Below are 23,378 nucleotides of genomic sequence, written 5' to 3'. Positions count from 1 at the left end.
GCTACTTGGACAATAAATCAATAAACAAATGCCTCTGCCGGGTATAATAAACAAATGTGCTCCTGCAAGCCCCAGGGAAATAAAAAGTCAAACTGAAGGTGTATAGGGGCCTAAACAGACCAGAGTTTCTGGCTGGCAGTCTAAGGGGGAATGAGGTTCTCAATGGGTCAGGGACCCGTTCAGACTGAGGGTGAGAGCCACCTGAGTGCTATTCACCACCTCTGTTAAGCCTTCACAAAAAGGGCATCGTCACACCGTGATTGGCTGAGAGGGAAATGCCCCAAGCTGCTTCCACTCCTTAATCAGGAGTCAGTCTCCCCACCTGTGCACAGGTGATCTGAATCCCCTGCAATTAGTCCAGAGGGATTTGGGAAAATCAGCCCCAAACAAAGAAAGACAGCTCAAACAATGGGACTGCTACAGCTTTAAACATATTTTTCGTGGTTCTGTCTTATTTCTGATTAATACAATTTGAGATGTTTCACCTATTTTATGAAGTATTTAATTGTCTTTTAACAGTGAAATAACTATTAAAGGGGCACTATGTAGTTTTGGAGAATAAATTCAATCTAAGAATTTAATATTTACAATATTAATTAGTGAATAACACAAACTCTATTATTTCTTTTTTTCCATATCTGAATAAACAAGCTGTTCTCAGAGGAAAATACTGTTTGAGGCTAGAAAGGTGGCAGGGTCCGCCACATATAGACAAAGTAAAACAGTATGAAAATGTGTTGTTCTTTAAGATCAGTTTGTTTATTCAGTTTATTCAGTCGTGACAACAATGAGTTTGTTTATTTTGTATGTTTAGGCATAAAAATAATCAGTCAACAAAGATCTGATTTGATTAACTATAAATTTACCATTTATTAATGATGGTTATTATTTTTATTTACCTGTAAACGACAGCGTGTGAATGAAGAATTATTCACTACCTTTGTCAGATAACTCTAAGTTGTTTACATCACCCGCCTCTTTATTGTGTGTGTGTTTTTCCCACCTTTCCACTGTGTGAAACTGGGTTACGCTGAATTGAAGACACTCCACTGGGAGGTAACCCACATTGTTGTGTGTGTGTTATGTGTGACACGTGTGCTGAGCAGAAACGTGACACCGTGTGATTGTGTGACTCCTCCAGTGGCTGCGTCCTTGACCACCAGCTGCCACCGACAGTGAGACCAAGTATTTCAGCTGATCTGCTCTGAGAAAATCTGAGCTCCCATCTCACTCCACGAATCAACATTTAACATCCAGGTGTGTAACAGTGCCACACTTTGATGAGCTGGCTGCAGTTTGTCAGTGACAGTGAAAGTCAAGACGTTACAATCAGAGAGAGAGAGAAAGCGTGAGGGGAGGAGATCATGCTCCTTACAGGCGAGGAAATCTTATCTTATTAACTTCTTAGCACCTACTTTTTCTTTTTTGAGCGTGTGACGTAACAGCCAGCAGCCCCTCCCTGCAGAGTTAACACGCTTCTGCAGCTTAAATAAAATCGACTCATTTCAGGGAGTGTCTAAAGAAAAGGCTGATGGTTCTGTTAAATCACTTCCTGGTCCTGCTCATAGTCTATTATTCTTAATTCCTCTCATGTGATGTCTGTCTTCTTACTGTCCTTCACTGCTTTTATTTATCTTTAATCCATTTATTATCCTTTACTCCTTTTACTGCTCTTAATCTTTTTATCCATTCTCAATTCCTCTCATGTGATGTCGTCCTCTTATCTTCCTTTATTGATTTTATGCTTTTATTTATCTCTATTTTTGCATTACTTCCCCTCACTATTTCTTTTTCTGTGATTTTGCCTGTTTTTGACTCATATTGTCTTTAGACTCGACTTGCTTGTTTGTCAAAGCACTTTTGTAAACTCTGTTTTTAAAGGCGCTACGTAAATAAAGTTTATTATCATGTAGATAAATAAGATCACAATAAAGCTGGTCCAGATATTAGAAGTTTATTCATTAAAACATGAGGTTATTCTCTACAAAGTAGCACAAAGATAATATAAAATGTATTTGTAGTTGACGATATAAGTGCAGAATCAGTTTCATGTAAAGTTTTAAATTGTACTTATGAATGAGTGACTGAAATCATCATGACAGCTCTCCTAGACGTCCCACATACAGACTACCAGTCCTCCCAGTTCAGCCATTACATTTTAAATTCCTCCCCAGTGGCTGTTTATGCTCTCAGCTGTCCAGAAGTATCAGTGAAGCATCTGATCTGCTCCCGTTCACTCGCAGCTCGGCGAGTCTGCAGCCGCGCCGACTGGAGGCGAGTATCTGTGTCGGAGGAGTCTGCTCTGGTTGGACGTCGGTCTCTGGGTGGAGCGAGAGGAGCGAGCGAAGCAGAAGGTCAAAGTGCTGCTGGAGCTGCAGTCGTAGTTTCCCTCCTGGTCAGATGGAAAGAGAGAGAAGAGATGAGAAACACTGAAACAACAGACATGCTTTACAGTACAGGTTCGATGAAGCTCAACACACCCGTGACTGTTTGTTTGTTGGTTTGTCAGCAGGATTAAACAAAAACTACTGAACAGATTCCCACTAAACTTAGATTGAGGATGTGTCTCGGCCCAGAATAGACCCCCGATGAGAAATGAAATGTTTTCCTGCTTTCTTTAATGTCGCGATTTTGTTTTTCTTGATGAAAAGAATCAGGCATATTCAGCCGGCTGGTATCTATGACGCAGATCAGAATAAAAATCCGGATCTAGCGGATATAAACATGTTTTATCTAATATTGAATTAGGTTTGATTGAATTAAAGAGGACTGTTGGGCCTTGGCAGAGGTATGCACTCAACTGAGTTGCCATTCTGTAACTAACAATTATTTCTATCATCATTTTTTTTAGCAATTTTTATGAGTAATTGAGTAAAAACTTATTCTAGAAAAAGATGCAGGCGGACATGTTGTTAGCTCCACTCACCTCTGCTGTGGAGGAACTCTGGCTGTGTCGGACGCTGCTGTTCAGACTGCTCCCCTTCTCCTCCCTCTGGGCCCGGCTGGCCTCCTCTCTCTGCTTCATGAACCTCTGGTTGACGATCCTCGTCACGCTGTCCGTCCGGTGCAGCGGAGCGGCGGGAGGCCTCGTTGGAACGCGTTCCAGGCTCTTCATGCCGCTCTTGGTCTTCTGGCCTGACACCGGTACCGGTTTCTCTGCCCGGCCGCTCACCCTGCGCAGGAACTCTGTGACCATGCCGTAACGGGGGCCGGCTGCAGGTTTAGTGGGAGGCTTGGTGCTGCTCAGAGAGCCGTGGGTCTGTCCTGCGCCCACTCTGAGACTCGTCTGTCTGGTCCATGCGAGGCCGCTGTGGCTTTGGTGATTCAGGTTCCACAGGGCTCGATCTCTGGAGTTGGAGGAGGAGGAGGAGGAGGAGGAGCTCAAACTGCTGGATGAGGGGGGAGAGGATGGAGCGGATGCAGACTGTCTCCGGTACAGTTTAGGTGAGGAGGTGGAGGCTCTGGACCCTCTGCCTGAAACACCGTCCAGTGAGGTGGAGATGTGATGAGAGCGGGCGGAGACGAGGGAGGTGTTCAGGACTCTGGAGGGACTTCCTCTCACGGTGACCGTCCCATCTGTCTGCAGACCAACACTCACCATCTGTGGCTTCATGTGGGTCTGAGTACCTGAGCAGGCCACGTCCACCCACTGCCCCTGCAATCTGCCTCTCTGCTCTGAACCGACCTGAGCCGTCTGCCTCCAGCCGGCCGTCATCTCCTTCATGTCGTCGCTCAGGTTGGCAGACGAGCCCAGACAGAGCTGAGAGAAGGAGGTCGGCGGCGTGCACCAGGGAGAGGCGGTGTTGACAGACTCTCTGTCTGCGAGGGGGCTTTGCTTCAGCTGAGCCAGCTGGACTCTGCGAGCTGACGGGGGGCTGTAGTAGATACGAAAGGCCGACTTCTCCGGGGCAGTGTGGCTCCTCTCCAGGGACATCTGCTCAAAGTCAAGATCAGGGAAGCTAAGCGGCATGATTAGATGGTCCCACGTCTTAACAGGGTCCTCTCGGTCCAGCTGGGCAGCCTCCTGGCTCACATAGCACCAGTTCTTCCTCGTACAGCCGTGTGGAGAAAGCTGTCGGCGGAGTCTTCTCACTTTTGTGCTGCACAGTCTGGGAAAACAGCAGGTGATGAATGAATCATGACCTCAGTGACCTCGGGAACGAGATGGACAAGATGTGAGGGCTGAAAACACTCACCTGTCAGCTTCAGACTGTCGTTCATCATGAAACATACTGCTGATGGCACTCTGAGCAAAGACAGAAAAAACACATACTGTGAATACTGAATTTGTCATGGTTTGGGTTTTTTGAGTTGTTTATTTCCTGTTTTATTTTGTAACTATATCCTCATGTGTCATGTTTCACTTTTTACTTCCTCCCTTTGTCTGTTAGGATGAATTGTAATAATTTTGATGATCATTTGATTTATTAATCAGGTCAACAATTCAATTTGTCCAGTACTTTGGTTTATGATCAAATACCTGCTGAACTAATCACATTAGCCTTATCTTTTTATTTGGTATTTATCATGCTAACATGCTAAACTAAGGTGGTAAACATGCTAATCATCGTGGCTCTTCATACAAGATGGATATTTACGACTTGTGACTTAGTTGGCAGTGTCACATTTAGCTTAAAGCATCGCTCTGTGCTCATACTAAAGATGTGGACTCAAGTCATTGTAACTGTGACTCATGTTAACTCGTTTTGATGAATTTCAGGCTGACTTGACAGAAAATATGACCTGAGACTTGACATATTAGTTAAAGACTCTTGATGACCTGAGCGACTTTCTCTGCAACTTGACTTAGGACTTGACATGACTTGACTTGACCCAAGAAATAGTGACCTGGGACTTGCTTGAGACTTGGACCAAATAACTTGAGTCACATGTCTGGTTAGTACAGCCTCACACTGCTGCTAGCGTGGCTTCAGAGTTGTTTTTTCATGTCAGACAAATTTTGTCTCTGAGGAAAAGAGGGATTACAGTCTAGTCAGCGGAGTAAGGAGGAAAAACAACCATTAAAGAAATAAATCCGACCCTTCAGAGGACATTTTAGGTCGTGGTGTGCAAAGGACACACCAACATTTCAGTGGCAGCAACTCAAATGTTAGATTAGCTTTAAAACTCTCTGTCGATTTGCATCTATCCGAGTGGGTGGAGTCCAGGAGCTGTGAAGAATTTACACCCATGCATCACGTCTGGACAATTCAGAGAGTCAGCCGAGTGTTTTCACGCAGCAGATTTGAACATACTGTCCTGTTTGGCTGCCGCCTCGACAAGAGATTAGCCTAAATACTCTGGCATCTTTTCATGATGCCTGTTGAACCGCCAGGAGGACGTGTGGCCAGCAACAGATCATCAGCAGGACCTCCCGCTGCATCACACGGCTGAAGGGTAAACACCATCCTCACCTCAGCTTCCCTGCACTGTTTGACCTTGGTTTCATCCCGAAGCTCCGAACCGAGGTCCTGCAACAACCCCTGCAGCACGGACATGGTTTTGTCTTTACCCTGCATGAAAAAATAAACAGATATATTTAGATATTCAAGATATAAACCTTTGAAAACGTAAAACAATTTACTTGCTTTTTTACCTCTTTTCCCTCCAGCCCAGGTCCTTTCACTTGACACCACTGATGGAGGATCCCCAGGATCTGCAAGCAAAGACGCATTTTTGGCTCCCTGCAGCTGCGGATGAGTTCCCATTGGAAGGAAGTGGCTTGTCTGGTTTGTTTCTCTCTCTCCTTTACCTCTGTGGTCCGGAGGTCTTCTGCACACTCTTGCTTCCTTAGAGCCTCCACATCTCCAGAGACTTTCCTTAAATCGTCGCCTGTCAGAATGGTCTCCACCCTCCCGATGAAAGCCACCAGCATGGCCTGCAGGAGCTCCAAAGCCTCGTTTAAAGGCCCCGGGGGGAACGTCTTCTGTGTCTTCCCGTTCAGGTCCACCTCCGTCGGAGAGGTGAAAGCACACGAGGGAGACGAGCAGTGGCCGTTTTTCGGAGGCGTCATCAGGAGCTGGATGGCTGAGCTCAAAATGCAAGAGTGATCCCTGAGAGCGAGAAGAGCTTCATAGTCTTTTATCTTCATTCCTTTCAGACTTAGTACAGGATTTTTGTTGTTGTCACTCTCAGGACTGTCTGAAGGGTCCCACTCACCACCTACAGGACCTTCTCGAGTGATGTGACAAGCAGCAATCGTCCCTTCTGATTGGTTGCAAAGTGGAGATGTCTCACTTTTATCTTTCTCTGCGTCCTTTGTGCATCCTGTTTTCAAACTTCCCTCTCTGTCCTTCAGATTTTCCTCCAACACATCCCGATTCTCCTCCTCTTCCTCTTCCCCTCCACCTCCTCCTCTTCCCGTCTTCTCTCTCAGGTCACTCATTTCTGCTCTCAGTCCACGGTTCTCCACCTCCAGTTCAACGATGCGCCGGCTCAGGAGTGTGGCCTCCTCCTCCACCAGTTTCAGGTGAACTTTGACCTCTGCCTCCCGGGCGTGGGCGGAGTTTTGTTTGCCCTCCAGCGATTGGGTGACGTCTACGTCGCCGTAGGCCGAGCGGTATTTGGCGAGCTCCTCGCGCATGTTCTCACTCTCTGACACCAACTTGGTGAGCTTCTTGCACATGAGGGCTAATTCCTCTTTGGCAAAGTGGAGCTGGCACCTGAGATCAGCGCTGTCATCCTTTTGGAAAAGAACGAACAGTGAATATCATTCTGACGATTGCGAAGTAGAGAGCAACGTGCAATTTTTGACATGAATTACAAACCTCGAGCTGCTGAGAGAGTCTCCTCTCAGCCTTGCTGGATGATGACCGGATGCTTTTCTTCTTCAAAGTGCTCTGAGGAATAAAAACATGGCAAACAGGTTCATCAAGGGTGCAAACAGACTTACTTCCAACTTGCTATTGGTGAGCCATTTTGTAAATGCCATGTAAATTATTTTAGATGACTCAACAGCACCTACTGAGACGTCTTTACATGGTGTACTGTACAAGACAACTTTAGCTGTCTAGAGACTTCGCCAAAGCTCAGCAGGATACTTCAATTTACAAAGACAAATACAGGACTAGTTCAACATTTCTTGCACAGGGTTTTAATGAGAAGATGGATACCACTCTCATATCTGTCCATTCAGTGTGAAGCCATAGCTAGGAGACAGTTAGCTTGGCTCTTTTGAAGGTCACGAAATCCGCTCACCAGCATTTCTAAATATGTTCGTTCAAACCATCAATTTGTGGGTTTAAATGGTTACGGGTTATTTTTCTTTGTCGGGCGTTTTATCAACCACAAACTGTTGTTTTTTGTATGGTTTAAACAAACTAGTACGGTGGCTTATGCTAAGCTAAGCTAACTGGCTGCAGCTGACTGAGTGTATTCCGAAATGTTGAACTATTCCTTCGCATAAATATCATTTAAAATGTCCATCATGCCCTCGTGCTACTCAGAGAGTCATTGTGCGACTTGATCCAATTTGTGTCTTGTGTCCTTCACTTCTCTACATGAGTGAGTTTGTCAGTCTGAGCATGAGAGGAATGTAAGCTGCAGTCACCATTGTCTCGCTCCCAGACACAAGGACAGGAGGTCACAGTGTTAATAATAGTCTTCATCTTCAACAGGCAAGAAGGACTCTTTTAAGCTCAAGGTCAGTGGGCCTATAGGCTGCACAGATCCTGACTTTTGTTTTTGTTGGGGGATGTGCGGCCATATTGTAACCTGACAGCACTGCGTCTCCATTCAAGTCTCACAAACAGGGTCACAGACAGTCCAGTTGTAGTGTGAGTCTCTGAAATGTTCATCCTCCTTCACATCCATCTAGACTGTGTTTTGTGCTCCTAGATTAGGTAATCTAAGTGGATTTTCCTGTTGGGATCAAAGGGACTAGCAGCTGTCTCCGCTGAGCGGACCAGACTGAGCTCATGCCAAAGCACCGAATCCTGGATTAAACCAAACACGTGCCACTGAAGTGTACGATCGTTATCGAGGCAGGAGGGAGGGAGAATAAAAGGTGGAAATTCAATCTCTGTCAGGGTGTGGTGGTCACTGTTTGGTGAAAGCATGTGCAGGGATGGTTGTAGGTCAGTGTGTCGCCCTTTTTGAATGCCATAATACACACTGATCCAGATTTAGCCGAGCTTAATAGAAGCAGAAAGGGAGAAAGCGCGAGAGAGAGTCTATTTTTGTAATCTCTCGCGCCCTCTCTCCCTTTTCTGTGTCCGCTCAGCTGAGGATGTCAGCTGCGCCTGAAGTTCAGCCTTCAGCATACCAGGCTGCTTCACCCTGCCCGGGCTCCAGGCAGCTGCCGGCCGAGCCCTCCTCTCATATCATTGATCTGCAGCAGGGTCATGTGTCGCCTGACATCAGGGTGACTGAGGGATGAGGCGGACAACTGGCCGGGATGGGTGCAGCTGTGTAGCCGCAGAAATGGAGAGGAGGATTCCTGACTGGAGGGATGGAGGCAGCTTATGTTTCTGTCGAGATGTAGGCTGAATGTCTCGACCCAACATAAAGACTTATTTAAGGTCGGCTCCAACGTGCTTTAAGACGTATAAAATATTCTCCTTTGAGTAATAATTTGTGTCTGATGTGTGTTTTTCTACATAATTTCTACTTAAAAGCACTCCCTTATTAAACAAGTGTCAAACTCAGCACGAACATCATCATCCTGCAAAGTGAAGCTCAAACATCCAGTTTTGACTTCTTTACCGTCGTACCTCTCTGGCTTTCTCCACCTCCGCATGTAACACCTGCTTGGCCACCTCCAGCTCCTGCGTCTTCTCACGCAGCCCCTCGTTTTCCCACTCCAACTGCGAATTCTTCTTCCGCACCACCTCCAGCTCGTTGTACAGCCGGAGGGACACACTCTTCGCAACCTGTAAGCAAAGCACACAGCCGGTTATTGCGCCTCAAATCATCGAGAGATTAGTGATTTAGTGTCTCTTTGTGGTTGTTTTGTGTCAGTTTGTGGTAATTTTGTGTTTCTTTGTGGTCAGTCTTTGTTTTACATCTCTTTGCGCTTGTTTTGCATCTGTGGTCGTTTCGCGTCTGTTTGTAGTTATTTTGTATCTCTTTGCAGGCGTTTAGTGTCTCTTTGAAGTCTTTTTGTGTCTCTTTGTATGCATTTAGTGTCTCTTTGTAGTCGTTTTGTGTCTCTTTGTAGTCGTTTTGCATCTCTTTGTAGGCATTTAGTGTCTCTTTGTATGCATTTAGTGTCTCTTTGTAGTCGTTTTGCGTCTCTTTGTAGGCATTAAGTGTCTCTTTGTAGTCATTTTGTGTCTCTTTGTGGTCATTTTGTTTTTATTTGTGGTTTTGCATTTCTTTGTAGTGATTTAGTGTCTCTTTGTGGTCATTTTGTTTTTATTTGTGGTCGTTTCGCGTCTGTTTGTGGTTGTTTCACATCTTCTTGTGGTTGTTTTGTGTCTCTTTGTGGTTATTTTGTGTCTATTGTGGGCATTTTGCATCTCTTTGTTGTTTTGCATTATGTATCTCATCTTGCCTCACTTCATTTCATCGACTATCCAACAAGAAAAATGAGGCTCCAGCTCAGTGGCCGTGTGCCACCTTGCATCTCTGGACCTGTTTGCGGCCGGCCCGTTCAGTAATCTACCCATGACTCCAATCAGGCTAAGTGCTCTGAACCTTCTGACCCTGGTTATACTTTTTTTGTGGCCATAGCCTGTTAACTGCAGCAGTTGGTTCGGGGTAAAGCTGAGACATTTTACAAGAAATGCTTCTGACAGGAATTCACCATATGAGGGGGTGAGGGGGTGAGGGGGAGGCTGTCAGGAATCCAACACCACCTCGCACACCGCCGCTCACAGTAACAGAGTCTGGCTGCCATCACACAGTCTCGTTTAACAACAGGACAATTAACCTTCCAGGATTCTGATAAAGATTACTGTGCTTTTATGGTTCCTACACACGCAGAACAACTCACCACATAATTACACCTCGGCTACAACAAAAATATAAACAGGATGCACGATGAAGACATTTCAAACTAATTAAATTTTTGTGGTGCTGACGAACAGCAGGAAGTCGTTTACAGCAAAGGGAACAGCCGTGACTCAGACTTCTGTCACCAGATTACAGTCCTGCAGTGTGTCAGAGCAACACAAACACCGTTAGTGTGCTGAGACGAGATGAACAAAATGACTCTGTGGACTCACAGAAAACGTTCACTTTGATGTTGGTGACTGGAACAGCAGTGATTCAGTTAATTTGGGAAATCAGGCCAATTTGGGAAACGGAGCTTTTACTGTTGGTGGGGAGAGAGTTTTAACAAGACCACATGACCTCACACACACACGCAGAGGAAGGAGTGGGAGTTACTGTGGTGAAAAGCGAGAGGACTTCTGACCTTGATGTCGTGCTCCAAGCTCCTGACCAGCTCCCCGTCCACCTGTCCCGTCTGAGCCACGCGGATGCTGCGGCGCTCGGCCTTGCGGAGGCGGTACTGCAGGATGCGACAGGTCTTGTTGGCCTGCTCCAGCTGCAGACGCAGCTCCTGCAGCTGGTACACCTCCTCCTCCTGGAACATGTCGCGCATTTCCAGCATCTCACAGCGAAGCTCCTCCACCTCATCCTGGGACAAACAACACACACATATTAATTATCATCGTGTTATTTGAGTCCAAGGACAGTAATATTATTTATTGATCACACTGTTTGATGCGACCGGTACTTTGGAAGCTATTTATATAAAAACATCTAGTGTTTTGTTTTTTTTTGTTTGTTTTTTAATAATTTACTTTTCATATTCTACACATGTTGTAAAAGGTACCCAAAAGTCACACTTGAGCAAAAGTAGTAAGATATTGTGGAAAAAATTATCAAAAAGTGAAAGTCACCCACACGACTAGTAATTGAGTTAAAGGATCTGATATTAAGTGTATTTAAGTATCAAAGGTACAAGTATAAGTAAGTAATACTAAAATGTACATGGATTTATTAGGGTTAGGGTTAGCGTTTAACACAAAACTAGATGATATTTTACTTTAATTACGACAAACTACGACTTTATGAAGTTGAAAAAATTTACTTTTAAATTCACAAACATCATGTGTCGTCTCTCCATTCTCAATGTTTTTCGGAAATAAGGTCCCATGGGGCAAACTGGAAGGGGCGTGGCTTCGGCTCTCTATAAGGCCAGATGCTATCCAGTTGCATTTTGGGAAATGTAGGATCTGGTGCGTTTTTGGACTAGTAATTAGGATTTCTCAGCCTCCGTCGCTTCAATTTTCAACTTTTGTTTTGGAATCGCTGCGTTTTAAGTCCCACGACTTCATGAAAGTGCCGCTCTAAATCACTCGAGTTCACCTTTAAATGCTTAAAAAACAAAGTTCTCCCTCTCGCTGTGCTCTGATTGGCTTAGTTCGACCTATTTTTTTTCACTCACAAACAGCAACATAAAGCTCAAGTGACAGTGGATAGCAGGACCTATTTATATAAGGCGAGACTTACACATTAAATGGACTTCCCAGCAGTCTCCATCACTCACACTACATTTACTAAATTACTGCTCAGATAAACCAACACATGAATTTGCAAGTTAGATTAATTTTCTATAAAAAGCATCATCTTCCAAAGACTCCTGCTATCATTATTGATTATTAACTTTATTTCAGTATGACATGGAAACTGCTTCTGGCGATGCCACAGGTCACTGAGTCAGTAGTGAATCTCGACTTTTGATTCTGGCCTGAGAGCTTAACCTCACTCGCCCTGCGGTCTAATGAAGACTGACATGAGCATTTACAGAAAATCGGCTCTGGTGCTCAGACCCTCTTAGATCTAATGAAGGAGCAACACAAACAACAAACAACAAACAAAACAGCAACCAAATATGTGGAAATTAAGATGAAAGCCGTCCAGATATCCTGTCAGGCAAACCAAATTAGACAAATTCAATTAAATCAAATTAGGTTAAAAGTTAATTTAACCTACTTTCAAGTATTCGTTCTCTGATCTTAAATCGTCCACCTCCCTGGCAAGATCCTCTGTCGTTTCTCCCATCATGAGATCCATAAACGACCCGGAGGAGGTGAACAAACTGAGAGCCCCTCCAGCAGCATCCGGCTGCAGAGCGCAGCTATCCTTCGCCGCCTTTACGCACGGGTTGCCGTCTCCTTTCCCCTCGCTGTCCGGCCTCACATAAGCTCCCCCGTCTATCCAGCTTAAATCATTGTCGCAGCTCGGAGAGTCGCGCTTGTTGCCCTCCGAGGGGCAGTCGGATATCTCTGAGCTGCTGTCTGAGGAGGAGAGCTTCCCTGACAGGCAGCCGGAGTCTTTGCTCAGGTCCTCTGAGGTGTTGCTGGCGTCGGACAGCTTCCTCTGCGCGCCGGGGCTCCTCTGGCCCTCCACGGTGCCACCTGATGACACTTTCCCCGCTCGTTTTCCCGACTTCACCTCCTTCTCAGAGTTGCACTGCGAGTCTTTGGAGAAGGAGCCACTCTGAGCGTCTTTATTAGACTGATCCTTCTTCTTCTTCTGGGCAGAAACCTGCTGCTGCGCCCTGGGTTGTTTCTGGCTCCGGGGCGCAGTCTTTGCGCTCTTATCTCCGTCTTTGTTCATCCCAACTTCTGTCCGCAACTTCTTTCAGGTGGAAAAATGCAGATTATTATTATTTTTTTTTTTTAATTAATCATGACGTTTCCACAAAAAAGTTGAAACTCTTAAAAGTTTACAGCTCACAGTTCGCCGAAGACGTCCGACTGGTACCTCTCCATCCCAAAGACTGAAACTTTGCCAAAAGCTCTCACAGACAGAGAGAAGGCAGCAACTGACAGTTAAAGACTCAGCAGCCAGTTAATGACTTCCGGTCACCAAAATAAAATCCTTTTATTGACCCATGACGAAAATGATGTGCAAATTCTGATTTAATTTGATTTACATACAAAGGGACAATAAGACACACCTCTTTTTTATTACATTTCACTGCTTCTTCTTTTTTATATGAATATTTATTACGAAAATTCCGCATTTATTTTTCAATAGCTTCCATGTCATGTGACCCAGTGACTCCAAACTAATGCCGAATTGTATTACTAAATACTTTTATTACATTGTTTCTTCTATTTTATGTGGATATTTTGAATTTTAGTTGTATTCATTTCTTCCTCATAACAATAAGACAAACACCCATATTGTGCTTCTCAAAACTGTGGTGTTAAAAAGATAATAGTGATAAAAAATATATATATTATTAAATGGAAAAATGTAATAAAAACATTCAGCGTTGGTTTGGAGTCACTGGGTCACATTACATGGAAGCTATTGAAAAGAAATGCTGAATTTTCATAATAAATATTCATATAAAATAGAAGAAACAGGAAAATCCATTTAAAAGAGGTGTCTTGTTTGTCCCTTTTATTTTTTTAAATCACCACGGTTTCCGGTCTTACTGTGACTCTGGGTGACTTGATCATAAATTAATGTTGCTCCCGAAAGTTTCCACGTTTCCCTCTTGAGTTGTGTCATACAGTAGTCAGGCAACCTGTCATTCATTCATCCAGTGTTCAGCACTTTATTTATTCTGCTTATATTAAAAAAAACTCTCTGCACGTCAACAGATCCTGAAAAATACATGTTTAATATTCACAATTATAATTACTATAATATATTTCATAATAAATGTATGCAATGTACAATTCATTTGAAACTTGTGACTAAATGAACTATAGCTATAACTATAAAAGTTTACATATTCTCCGTTGACACAGTTTAATTTTAAAGTCTCTACACTTTGAGGTAATAGCAGGGGTCACTGATCAGTAAAGTGTAAAGCTGCCACCTTGTGGATTACTTGAGCACTAATTTGGTTATTTATTAAAATGTTGAAGGTTCGTTGAGCAGGCTGATGTTTGTGGCACAGTAACAACAACAACAGCTGATTCATTCATCAAACAGACATAAACAGCTCTTATCTGGACGGTGACTAATAATTTAAGCAACCATCATCATCACCATCATCATCATCATCATCACCATCATCACCACCTGCTCTCTCATTGGACACTGGAGTAGGAGTGTCTAGAAAAATCAGGAACTTGTGATTGCTCAACATGTTGACCATCAACACACCAGACATAGATAAAATAGTAAAGATCAGGCAGATGGAAGAGAAACTGGGAACAAAATGTCTCTTTCACAAAGAAACGTGGGTTCAAAAACGTCATTTCTGCTCTATTAAATATACAGAACTGTGAACTGTGAATCCTTCTGTTTTTCATGGAGTGCAACGTTTGTAGTTAAGTAACAGCCTACTACACTACATTATACAACTATTGTATGTGAATCAATGGCACAATGCTTCTCTTCATTCATGTCTTTACTCTGGTGGACTCGCTGGCTTATTATAAAATAAGAATCTAATGTTTAACCTGTATTATTCGAGTATCATCATTGATTTCAGCATTATTACTAAATACAAAGAATTAATACCAATCAAAGGGATTATTCACATCAAGAAAGCCATTACTTACAATTTATTCAGGGTGTGTCAGTTTCAAATGTGAATGAATTGAATTGGCACAGGATCTAACCAAATAAAGGCAAATTAAAGGAACTACTTAAAGGATATGATGTTATTTTGCCAGTTTTAAGGATTTATCTGCCCTTAAAACCCTTAAATGTCCATGAAATCAACCAATCAATACAAAAAGCTTCATCATAAGATAATAATCCATCTTTTAAACCAGGCTGGAGGAGTCATCAGCCTGTTTTAAAGCGTCTTTGTGCTGAAAACAGCTTCTGGACTCATCTTCTGCTCTTTGACTTCTATTTCTAGGCCGCCGCTGGCTGCGATCTGATTGGCTGTCGGAGCCGTCAGTCACGGTGTCCTTGCCGCCTACTTCCGCCCTGTTTCAGAGGCAGAGTACTCTCCGATTGTTTACGTTACTAGCGCAGTAATTTGACCTTAACTCACAGGTATATCACATTGAATTGCGCTTAAACCTTCGCGTCAGTGTCCGTGTTGGTAACATTAGCTTTTCTCCGCTGTCTGACCTCCAGCTGATGTTTAAACCCAGTGCAGCTGCGATGCTAACGGCTAGTTAGCCGGATAGCTAGCTAGCTAACTGACTAACAGCTAAGGCTCTTTGGGGAACAGAACTACTGACAGCTAGCCCTCAGTAGAAAGCTGTCGTTGTTTTTAATTCATTGCACGCACGTATTAATGTTTGGCTTTAACCACGACAGCCAGCTGCACTGCTTGTTGTAACGAGTCCGTGCTGTTGCAGGTTGTGTGTTTGGCTGTCTGTGATGCTTGGAGAGAGGCTGGGCTGCAGGGACAGGCCGGTGGTGGAAACATGACTTCTGAGTAACGCATAGTTACTTTCTGTGCTCAGTATGAACAGCGAAGAGGAGTTTTACGACGCTGAGACAGGTGAGACGGGCTGACAGAGGTCTCATGTGCTGAAATGTCTTCGCCTCTTCCTTTCCTTCCTTCCCCTCCTCACTCCTCTCTTGTCTCCGTCAGGGCTGGAGTCAGATGATTCCTGTGAAGTCAGTTTTAAAGATGCCCTGGTGTTTGACAGTAAGACGGTGACCGATGGCAGCGCCACACACGAGAATGGCGTGTGGGAGCGCAGGTGAGGGGCCGTGCCGTGCAGACGTGTGTGGTATGCATGCATGTATGTGTGTGCATGTCACCACATGACCATAAATGTCTGTAGGTGAGGGGGATTACACGTGGAGGCGAACAAGGCCAGAGCAACCACATTTTTGTGCAGTCAGCCAGTGAGCACCTCCTCTACAGAGCATTTGGTGTGAACTAACTGTATTCACCTGAGAACATCTGGATTGTGCTCTGCGATGATATCCTGCCACCTTTTGTGCAGAGGAGCCAGCTGTTAACGGATACATTGTCACGTCAAGTGTTTATTTTTCTGCTGGTTTGACTTTTTTTTCCTTTTTAAAATGTGCACCAGGAAAACCCTGCCCGCTGAAATGATCTCCAGAAACAATTTCAGTGTTTGGAGTATACTGAAGAAATGCATCGGCATGGTGAGTCCTACCTGTGTCCTTACCAAACTGAGTTGTGTAAAGCTATTCTGCGCAGCTGCTCAGACAATTTGGACTTTAAGATAAGATATTCATGTGTTACAACACCGTAAGAGTCAAAGGCAGAGGGAAGAGAACAACAGTCACAGAGTTATAGATAAAAATGTAAAACGGAACAAGCGACACAAAAATGCAATGATATAAAGATAAAGTGAAAAAAGTAAATATAGAAATAAGGCCTTTTTAATAATTGCACCCATGGTTGTAATATACATGTTGTGTAGCAGTGTACTTAAGAAAAGTATATAAGAATTTAAAACTAAATAAAAATTGCCTGAAGACAATCACCACTCACCACTACCCGATTTGTCATTACTGAACATTTTGCTCTTTTCTCTGCTCAGCTGCCGGCTATTCGGCTTTGAATTTTTGTTTGCAGCCACCTGAAAAGACCAAAATAGCTTGAATGAAGATGAAATATGTGTGTATGTCACTCCTGCCGTTAACGGCAGGCGTATTGTTTTGTAGTGTTGCATAAAAGATGCATTATGAGTCTTTCAAGTAACGTTTCAGTGTCTCTCTTCGCCTCTGTGCGTTCCTCCACATTTATCTGCTCTGTTAATCTTTTATGTTCTCATGCTTTTACAGGAGCTTTCCAAAATAGCGATGCCGGTTGTGTTTAACGAGCCGCTGAGCTTCCTCCAGAGAATCTCGGAGTACATGGAGCACACTCACCTCATCCACAAGGCCTGCAGTTTGTCTGACTCGATAGACCGCATGCAGGTAGAGATAACAGATGATTCTGATGTTGTGCTTTTGTTAGATGTGCAGGTTATTTTTATTTCTCTTTGAAATGAATTTCTTCTGTGTGAGCATCGATGAAAACACACCTGGACAAATGGATGTAACAAATCTCATTCAAATTTAAGGCTAAAACTGATTATGAATTTCTTGTTCAGTTAATCTATGACCCATAAAATGTTCCTATAATCCAAGTCTACATCTTGTTTCGTCCAAACTCCAAGATTTTCAGTTTAACTTTCTCATAAGAAAATCTACAAAGCATCACATTTGAGAAGCTAAAACAAGGAAATGTTTGGTTATTTTGCTTAAAAAAAGGCAGAAACACTCAGTTTTCTGTCAGTCGATTAACTCAGAATTCATTGCTGCTCTGTTTTACTTCATGTTTCTGTGACAGGTTGTTGCTGCGTTTGCTGTTTCGGCTGTAGCGTCTCAATGGGAACGAACTGGAAAGCCTTTTAATCCTCTGCTTGGGGAGACGTATGAGCTCATAAGGTATTTGAGAAGCCTTTAGACAGTTTCGGCTTGATGTGTGACAGACATGAATGAACCAGTGTTTTAATCCGTTCATGTGAATTTCCGAATGTTTCTTTTAAAGAGAGGACGATGGATACAGATTGATCTCAGAGCAGGTGAGCCACCACCCCCCTGTCAGTGCCTTCCATGCCGAGTCTCTGAAGCAGGAGTTCGAGTTTCACGGGTCGATCTACCCGAAACTCAAGTTCTGGGGTAAAAGTGTAGAGGCGGAGCCCAAAGGCACCATGACGCTGGAGCTGCTGAAGTGAGTATCTGTGGAGGCATCTGTATGCTCACGCACTTTGATTAGCTTTGATTTTGTTGTGCTTTTAGCTGCGTTTAATTATTTGTTGGCCATTTTTGTTTCCATGATTTGCTTTTGTGCTATTGAGCCGACTTTCAGGTTCACGATCTTTCTCTATTGCAGCTAAACGGTGTGCTTAAATATGTTTCTGAAAACATTTAGGTGAGAAAAAGGCGATTTAGTAACGGAATTTTGGTTTTAAAGTTTATCAGCGCTGCCTGGTTTAGACACTTTGATCGGAGTTCGCTGAGACACCACTCCCTTGATCCAAGAGAGAGAGAGGTCTGTCTGAGCAACAGCAATCTGTAGTTTATACAACAGCCCTAAAATCTACCAAATGGCCCATTTGACGAGAGTGGGGGAGCTTTGGGTGCAGGCAAAGTGTAGAGAAGTTCATCATTGTTAATTTGCATAAAGCTGGTTGAAAATCAGCAAAGCAAATGTGGGTACTTCTCAAAATGTTTCACTATTTTCTTAAGATTCTGGGCTGTTTTCTTTACAGACATAAAGAAGCGTACACTTGGACAAACCCGATGTGTTGTGTGCACAACATCATCTTGGGGAAACTCTGGATTGAGCAGTACGGAACCGTGGAGATCGTCAACCACAGGTACAGACAAGTACTTAACTTTAAGAGTTACATTTTTTGGAGCAGTGATTATTGACTGACATAGTAACTTTGACATTAATTCATCAGCACGGGAGACAAGTGCGTGTTAAACTTCAAACCGTGCGGCATGTTTGGGAAAGAGCTGCACAGAGTAGAAGGTCATATCCAAGACAAAAGGTAAGAGCACGACCATGACGACTCGGTGAAGAACCAGCAGCTGTGGTTAATTTTTTCTTAACTGAATTAAATGTATTTTCTTGTGTAACCAGTAAGAAGAAACGGCGAGTGATCTATGGAAAGTGGACGGAGTGCATGTACAGCGTGGACCCGAAGGTCTACGAATCATACAAGAAGTCAGACAAGAAGACGGCGGGAGAGACTAAAAAGCTGAAACATGTGAGTGATGCTCAGCTTTTCAGTAGATCCTCAAATCTGTTGAGCAAACTGACACCTGAGATGAAATGCTGCTGTTGTGCCGTTTGTCTTTGACCTGTTTTATCTGTTTGACAACGTGGATTTTGCCCTTCGCTCTAAACGGTATCTTTTCCTTTCACAATAACATGCAGTGGCATTAGTAGAAGGTAAGGTAAAAGTGTATTTGATCTCTGTAGTGTGCTACTGCTGTTGTCTAGTTCAAGTTATGTTCAAAGTGTAGTGTATGGATAGATCATTGCCAGCACTAATCCATAATGTCTTGCAATGACATGCATTGTTGCTTGAGAAACGTGTTGAATTTGTGGCAACCGTAGTTCTGTGGATCACCTGTTTGCACATGAACTGTACGTACTGTCAGCTTCAGCTTTAGTCCATGGATGATGTTATTTATCTGTGTGTGTCTGTTTGTGTGTGTGTGTGTAGGAGCATAGTTGTGAAGGTGAGGAGGCAGACGAGATGCCAGAAGTTCAAGAGACTGTGACTGTGATACCAGGAAGTGCCTTACTGTGGAGGATAACGCCGCGACCTCCTCACTCTGCAGAGGTCAGTATCTCACACAGAGACACAGAACATATGCTACACAGTTGAAGATGCAAAATGGACGTTGCATTAATTTTGACAGATATTAATATTAATCAAATTAGCTTGTTTAATTATGTGAACAAAGATGTTAATTCTCGCCGTTTCTGCTGTGTTTCCTTCTGTGTAGATGTATAACTTCACCAGCTTTGCCATGACACTAAACGAGCTGGAGCCCGGCATGGAGAGACTACTGGCGCCGACAGACTGCCGGCTGAGGCCCGACATCAAAGCCATGGAAAATGGAGACATAGGTAACACCTCACATAAACGTGACGGGTTAGACTCTCACACATTCTGAGAGGAGCTAAATCTGTTCTGACACACATGACTGCAGTATTCAGGGTCGCAGGACAGAGGATGTCGCTCGCTATACAGATTGTAAAGCCCACTGAGGCAATGTGATTGAGATTTTCTGGCTATGTGAATAAAATGGATTTGATTTGATTTTGATATTTTTGTGTTTTTGTAGATGCAGCGAGTGCAGAGAAAGAGCGGTTAGAGGAGAAACAAAGGGCTTCACGCAGGGAACGCTCCAAGGATGAGGAGGATTGGTCAAACAGGTGTGTGTCTGAGGTCTTTATTACACATTTCTAACAAGGTTCAGGGTTTGTTTTTAAGTTCTGCAAATAAAGGTTGTCTAATGCCACTTTTACACCAAAATTAGCGTGTATATGCAGGCTGTTGGACTTTTTCACATTTCCGAGAGAAGAGTTTGCCTTTCCGTGTTTTTTTTTGTTTTTCTTTGTGTGTCACCTTCGTCATCAGGAATGCGCTGGAAGAACAGGGAACAGTAGAAAGCAGCAGATCATCAGACTGCATCCAGAAGATTTTAAAACTTGTTGTAAAAAGTCTTAATCAATAATCAATAAGTGAGACATCTCACTTCTTTCTAGCAGTTAACAACAGTTATTTGTTAAGGTTTTTACTTCAGGCGCTCTTTCAAAATCAGCACCAACAAGTAACACAAGCACTGTTTTTCTTTCTGTTACTGTCCTCCCCTTACTGTCGGGTCTGAATAATGTAAAAATCACCTCCGTCTAAATGACAACACATCTCTTAGCACATCGATGAAGTCAGCAGTGTTAACATATGGATTTCTGCTGGGTTCAACACATAAATAACAGAACTAGAAAGACTACACTTCTCACGTCAGTTTAACTGGGGGGAAAAAAACAGTCTCATCTGCGACCGTTTCTTTTCACGGTGCCAAGGCTGTTACTCATACATTCCCAGCTGAATGCTCCTCAGACGATAATTTAAATACGTTCCAAGGGCTGTACATCACTCATGTTATGTAATAATTATCTTAACCGTGTGATTAAAAACTGGTCCTGCATGTTTTCTGTCTGTACAGGTGGTTTCAGCAGGGAACAAACCCTCACACGGGAGCGGAGGATTGGCTGTACACAGGTGGATACTTTGACAGGAATTACACTGACTGTCCCAACATTTATTGACACAGGAGGTGCTCGCTGTGAAGACCTCCCCTCTGATAGGAATCACTTTATCTCTCAGCATCTAAGATCTGTGTCTTTGCGACGCTCAGACACTCACTGGTACTGTGTCTTTGTGTGAATCAATGAGAAGCTGATATCAGAATGTTATCAGACAGTTTATCAGATTATGACTGTGAACCTTGTCCACAGGAGAAATGTAATATTAAGGAGAATTTTAGAGTTTACTTACCTGTAAATGTTGACATCTTCATCTTTATATGCCCTAATCATAATTCAATAATAGTCCACATGTATGTTACTCACCTGTCGAGGGTTTTAAACCAGTCACCTGCGTGTGTGTGTGTGTGTGTGTGTGTGTGTTCCGATGCTGCTGCAGGACGCAAAGCTCCAACTTATAGAGGATATGTTTCAGTTTTAGTTCAGGTAGTGAACCATAATCGTACCTGTAGATGTCCACACACTTCTGTCCAGTCGCATTCAAATATCAGGGGTTATTTAAACACATCTGTTACTTTTATATATAACCTATTTGAATATTAGATGTCTATTTTTGGTTAGCTGTAAACATCCGTAAAAAGTCACAAGTGTGATCATTTTTGTGTGAATAGAGACTTAACATTAGAGATGAAAGCTGCTCATAATCGTGTTTACTGGCACAGTAAACAGATATTGTTGGTACATTATATTGTTGTCCACTGTTACATACCTGTAGATGATGTGTATAATAATTGGTGCATGCATGGTCACCAAGACGGTTATTTACACAAGTTAAAGCCATAAAAACCTTTTCTGCACCGAGTATAATGGTGTAAATGCATTCACACAAAGCATTAAAGTAAAGGGAGTCTGACACTATATTAACCATGTTGATGGGATGTTCTGAGCCTTAGTCAAAACAATAATAATTCTGTATTATTATTCTTTGTATTACTTCGATTCGAGCACGATCGTGCTCTAAGTTTTCTAAGTACAGATGTCATTATTTGGTGGCTGTAAACAGGAAGTATAATGTTGCCATGTAGTCAGTTGGCTAGTCAGCTGTGGGCTACAGCTTGAGACCTGTTTCTACTGCATTCATCTATTTACATTTTGGCACATTGGCACCATTAAAGGCTCACTCCACCAAGTTTTCACTTTTAATTGAGTTTATAGGTCTTGTGGAGTGCTACTGCATGTGTGAAAAAGTAGTATAAGTCTTTTGTGGCTCCAGAGGAAGCTGTATATAATCTGATAGAATGCCACCAGTCATGTCACTCAGTGGCTATGTTGCATTGTGGGTAATGTAGGCACCAGGTTTTGAAAAGGAAGAAGAATACGTGGAATAAAATGGTGATAACTCTGGTTGTGCTGTATCAATTTTAATCATTTGTTGTTTTCCACAGTGTTATAGCAGTGCAATGTTAGACCAGTGGACTGCTTTTACAAACTTGGCGCCTACATTACCCACAATGCAATTTAGCTATGGAATGACATCGCTGGAGGCATTTTGTCAGATTACATGTAGCTTCCTCTGGAGCCACAAAAGGCTACTTTATTCACGTACACAGTCGTACTCCCCAAGACCTGTCAACACACTTTTATGTTTAAAAGTGCTGGAATTACCCTTTAACAGTTTTAAGTATGCCGAATGTTCAATCAGCAGATCCTGTTTGCAATGTGACCATTAATGCACAAACAACTATCACTGGACTATTTTGATACAGAAACATTTTAAAAGGTGACGTTTTTCAGGCAGGTTCTGGACATGTAATGATATCCCCAGTGTAAGTCACACTCGGTCTAAAAATATGTTTTGACAGAGTTATGACTCAGAAAGGAGTTGGGAGTTTTCTTCACTCGTGGACACGTAACTCTGACGGTTCTCAGAGTTTTCAGTTTGATTCCCTTAGTCATTTTTTCCGACAATAAAAAAACTGTGTTTTTCGGACACGGCGGCAGCGAATAAGTCAGGATACTGTAGCCATCATAAACCTATGCAAACTGATCCATCCAGTCTGCCCTCCTGAAATGTGAAAAAATAAAATAAATCTCCTCTTTAGCTAGTAGCCAATGTGTGCTTCAGACACTACAGAGGCAGCAGTTAATGAATGTTGTGTGCTCATTATATAACGCTAACATACATACAGCAGTGCGGTTCTTACAGTAAAGAGATGTTTTTTGTTTGCGAGCACTAACCTTGCATAAACTGCACATTTCAACGCTCACAGTCCATTGCACATAATGTATAGTGAAATATCGTACATCATGTCTTCCCCCAACTGCTATTGACTTTACTCTGAATTCAAAGCACTTTGTGAGGCCCGCACACACTAAGAGGTGTGACTCGGTCTGATGGTTCCTTTGATTCTCATCCTCGCTACCCTCTCGTTTTGTCTAGCATCTGTTTGAAAATGTTTACATTTTACGTTCATTCATCTCGTGTTTTTCCTCCTCTTACTGTTCTCCACACACAACCGTATGCATACATGGCATATTTGAGAAATAAATTATGGACTATTGAAACTACAAGCCTGTTTGGATTTTGCTTTCAGTAAATCACTTTTATCCTTTGACAGCATCTTGTGACACTAGTGTGTGTGTGTCATTTATACCAGTGATTCATTAATCACAAAATGATTAATGGGATAAAGAAGAAAACAAAACATATGTCTGCTCATGCCTTCTGTTGCCAGAA

General features: G+C 43.0%; 2 protein-coding genes across 3 annotated transcripts; one reads left to right on the top strand and one right to left on the bottom strand.

Moving 5' to 3' along the window:
- Positions 1-1,938: 1,938 nt before the first annotated feature.
- LOC311265150 (uncharacterized protein) lies at positions 1,939-12,720 on the bottom strand. Of its 2 annotated transcripts, XM_084366503.1 has the most exons (10): positions 12,691-12,720; positions 11,944-12,588; positions 10,358-10,582; positions 8,712-8,870; positions 6,768-6,839; positions 5,597-6,682; positions 5,415-5,513; positions 4,197-4,246; positions 2,927-4,109; positions 1,939-2,392 (listed from the first exon to the last, which is right to left on the bottom strand). In XM_084366503.1, the coding sequence occupies exons 2-10, from the start codon at positions 12,568-12,570 to the stop codon at positions 2,234-2,236; spliced, it is 3,660 nt and encodes a 1,219-aa protein (XP_084222629.1). In that variant the 5' UTR covers positions 12,571-12,588; positions 12,691-12,720; the 3' UTR covers positions 1,939-2,233. The 2 variants fall into 2 exon arrangements, with proteins under 2 accessions (XP_084222629.1, XP_084222628.1); XM_084366502.1 differs by lacking the exon at positions 12,691-12,720 and having other exon boundaries at positions 11,944-12,626.
- A 2,112-nt stretch (positions 12,721-14,832) lies between these two features.
- LOC311264667 (oxysterol-binding protein-related protein 2-like) lies at positions 14,833-21,037 on the top strand. The gene is made up of 14 exons (XM_084365730.1): positions 14,833-14,925; positions 15,237-15,382; positions 15,476-15,587; positions 15,927-16,002; positions 16,648-16,782; positions 17,198-17,295; positions 17,399-17,581; positions 18,123-18,230; positions 18,318-18,407; positions 18,500-18,626; positions 19,089-19,208; positions 19,375-19,498; positions 19,717-19,807; positions 20,602-21,037. The coding sequence occupies exons 2-14, from the start codon at positions 15,346-15,348 to the stop codon at positions 20,702-20,704; spliced, it is 1,404 nt and encodes a 467-aa protein (XP_084221856.1). The 5' UTR covers positions 14,833-14,925; positions 15,237-15,345; the 3' UTR covers positions 20,705-21,037.
- The last annotated feature ends 2,341 nt before the right edge of the window (positions 21,038-23,378 follow it).

The sequence above is a fragment of the Pagrus pagrus genome, assembly GCF_965226575.1.
Source record: "Pagrus pagrus genome assembly, chromosome: 11".
NCBI lineage: Eukaryota > Metazoa > Chordata > Actinopteri > Spariformes > Sparidae > Pagrus > Pagrus pagrus.
Note: the sequence above shows the minus strand (reverse complement) of the source record. Positions and strands in the feature narration are given on the sequence as shown.

Excerpts from the sequence above, each read along its gene's own strand:
- LOC311265150 (XM_084366503.1), bottom strand. The coding sequence starts at position 12,570 with ATGAACAAAGACGGAGATAAGAGCGCAAAGACTGCGCCCCGGAGCCAG. Across the intron at positions 10,583-11,943 it reads CAGAGAACGAATACTTGAAA|GATGAGGTGGAGGAGCTTCG; the intron begins GTAGGTTAAATT and ends TGTTTGTCCCAG. Across the intron at positions 6,683-6,767 it reads GACTCTCTCAGCAGCTCGAG|GATGACAGCGCTGATCTCAG; the intron begins GTTTGTAATTCA and ends CTTTTCCAAAAG.
- LOC311264667 (XM_084365730.1), top strand. The coding sequence starts at position 15,346 with ATGAACAGCGAAGAGGAGTTTTACGACGCTGAGACAG. Across the intron at positions 18,627-19,088 it reads AGACTAAAAAGCTGAAACAT|GAGCATAGTTGTGAAGGTGA; the intron begins GTGAGTGATGCT and ends GTGTGTGTGTAG. Across the intron at positions 19,209-19,374 it reads GACCTCCTCACTCTGCAGAG|ATGTATAACTTCACCAGCTT; the intron begins GTCAGTATCTCA and ends CCTTCTGTGTAG.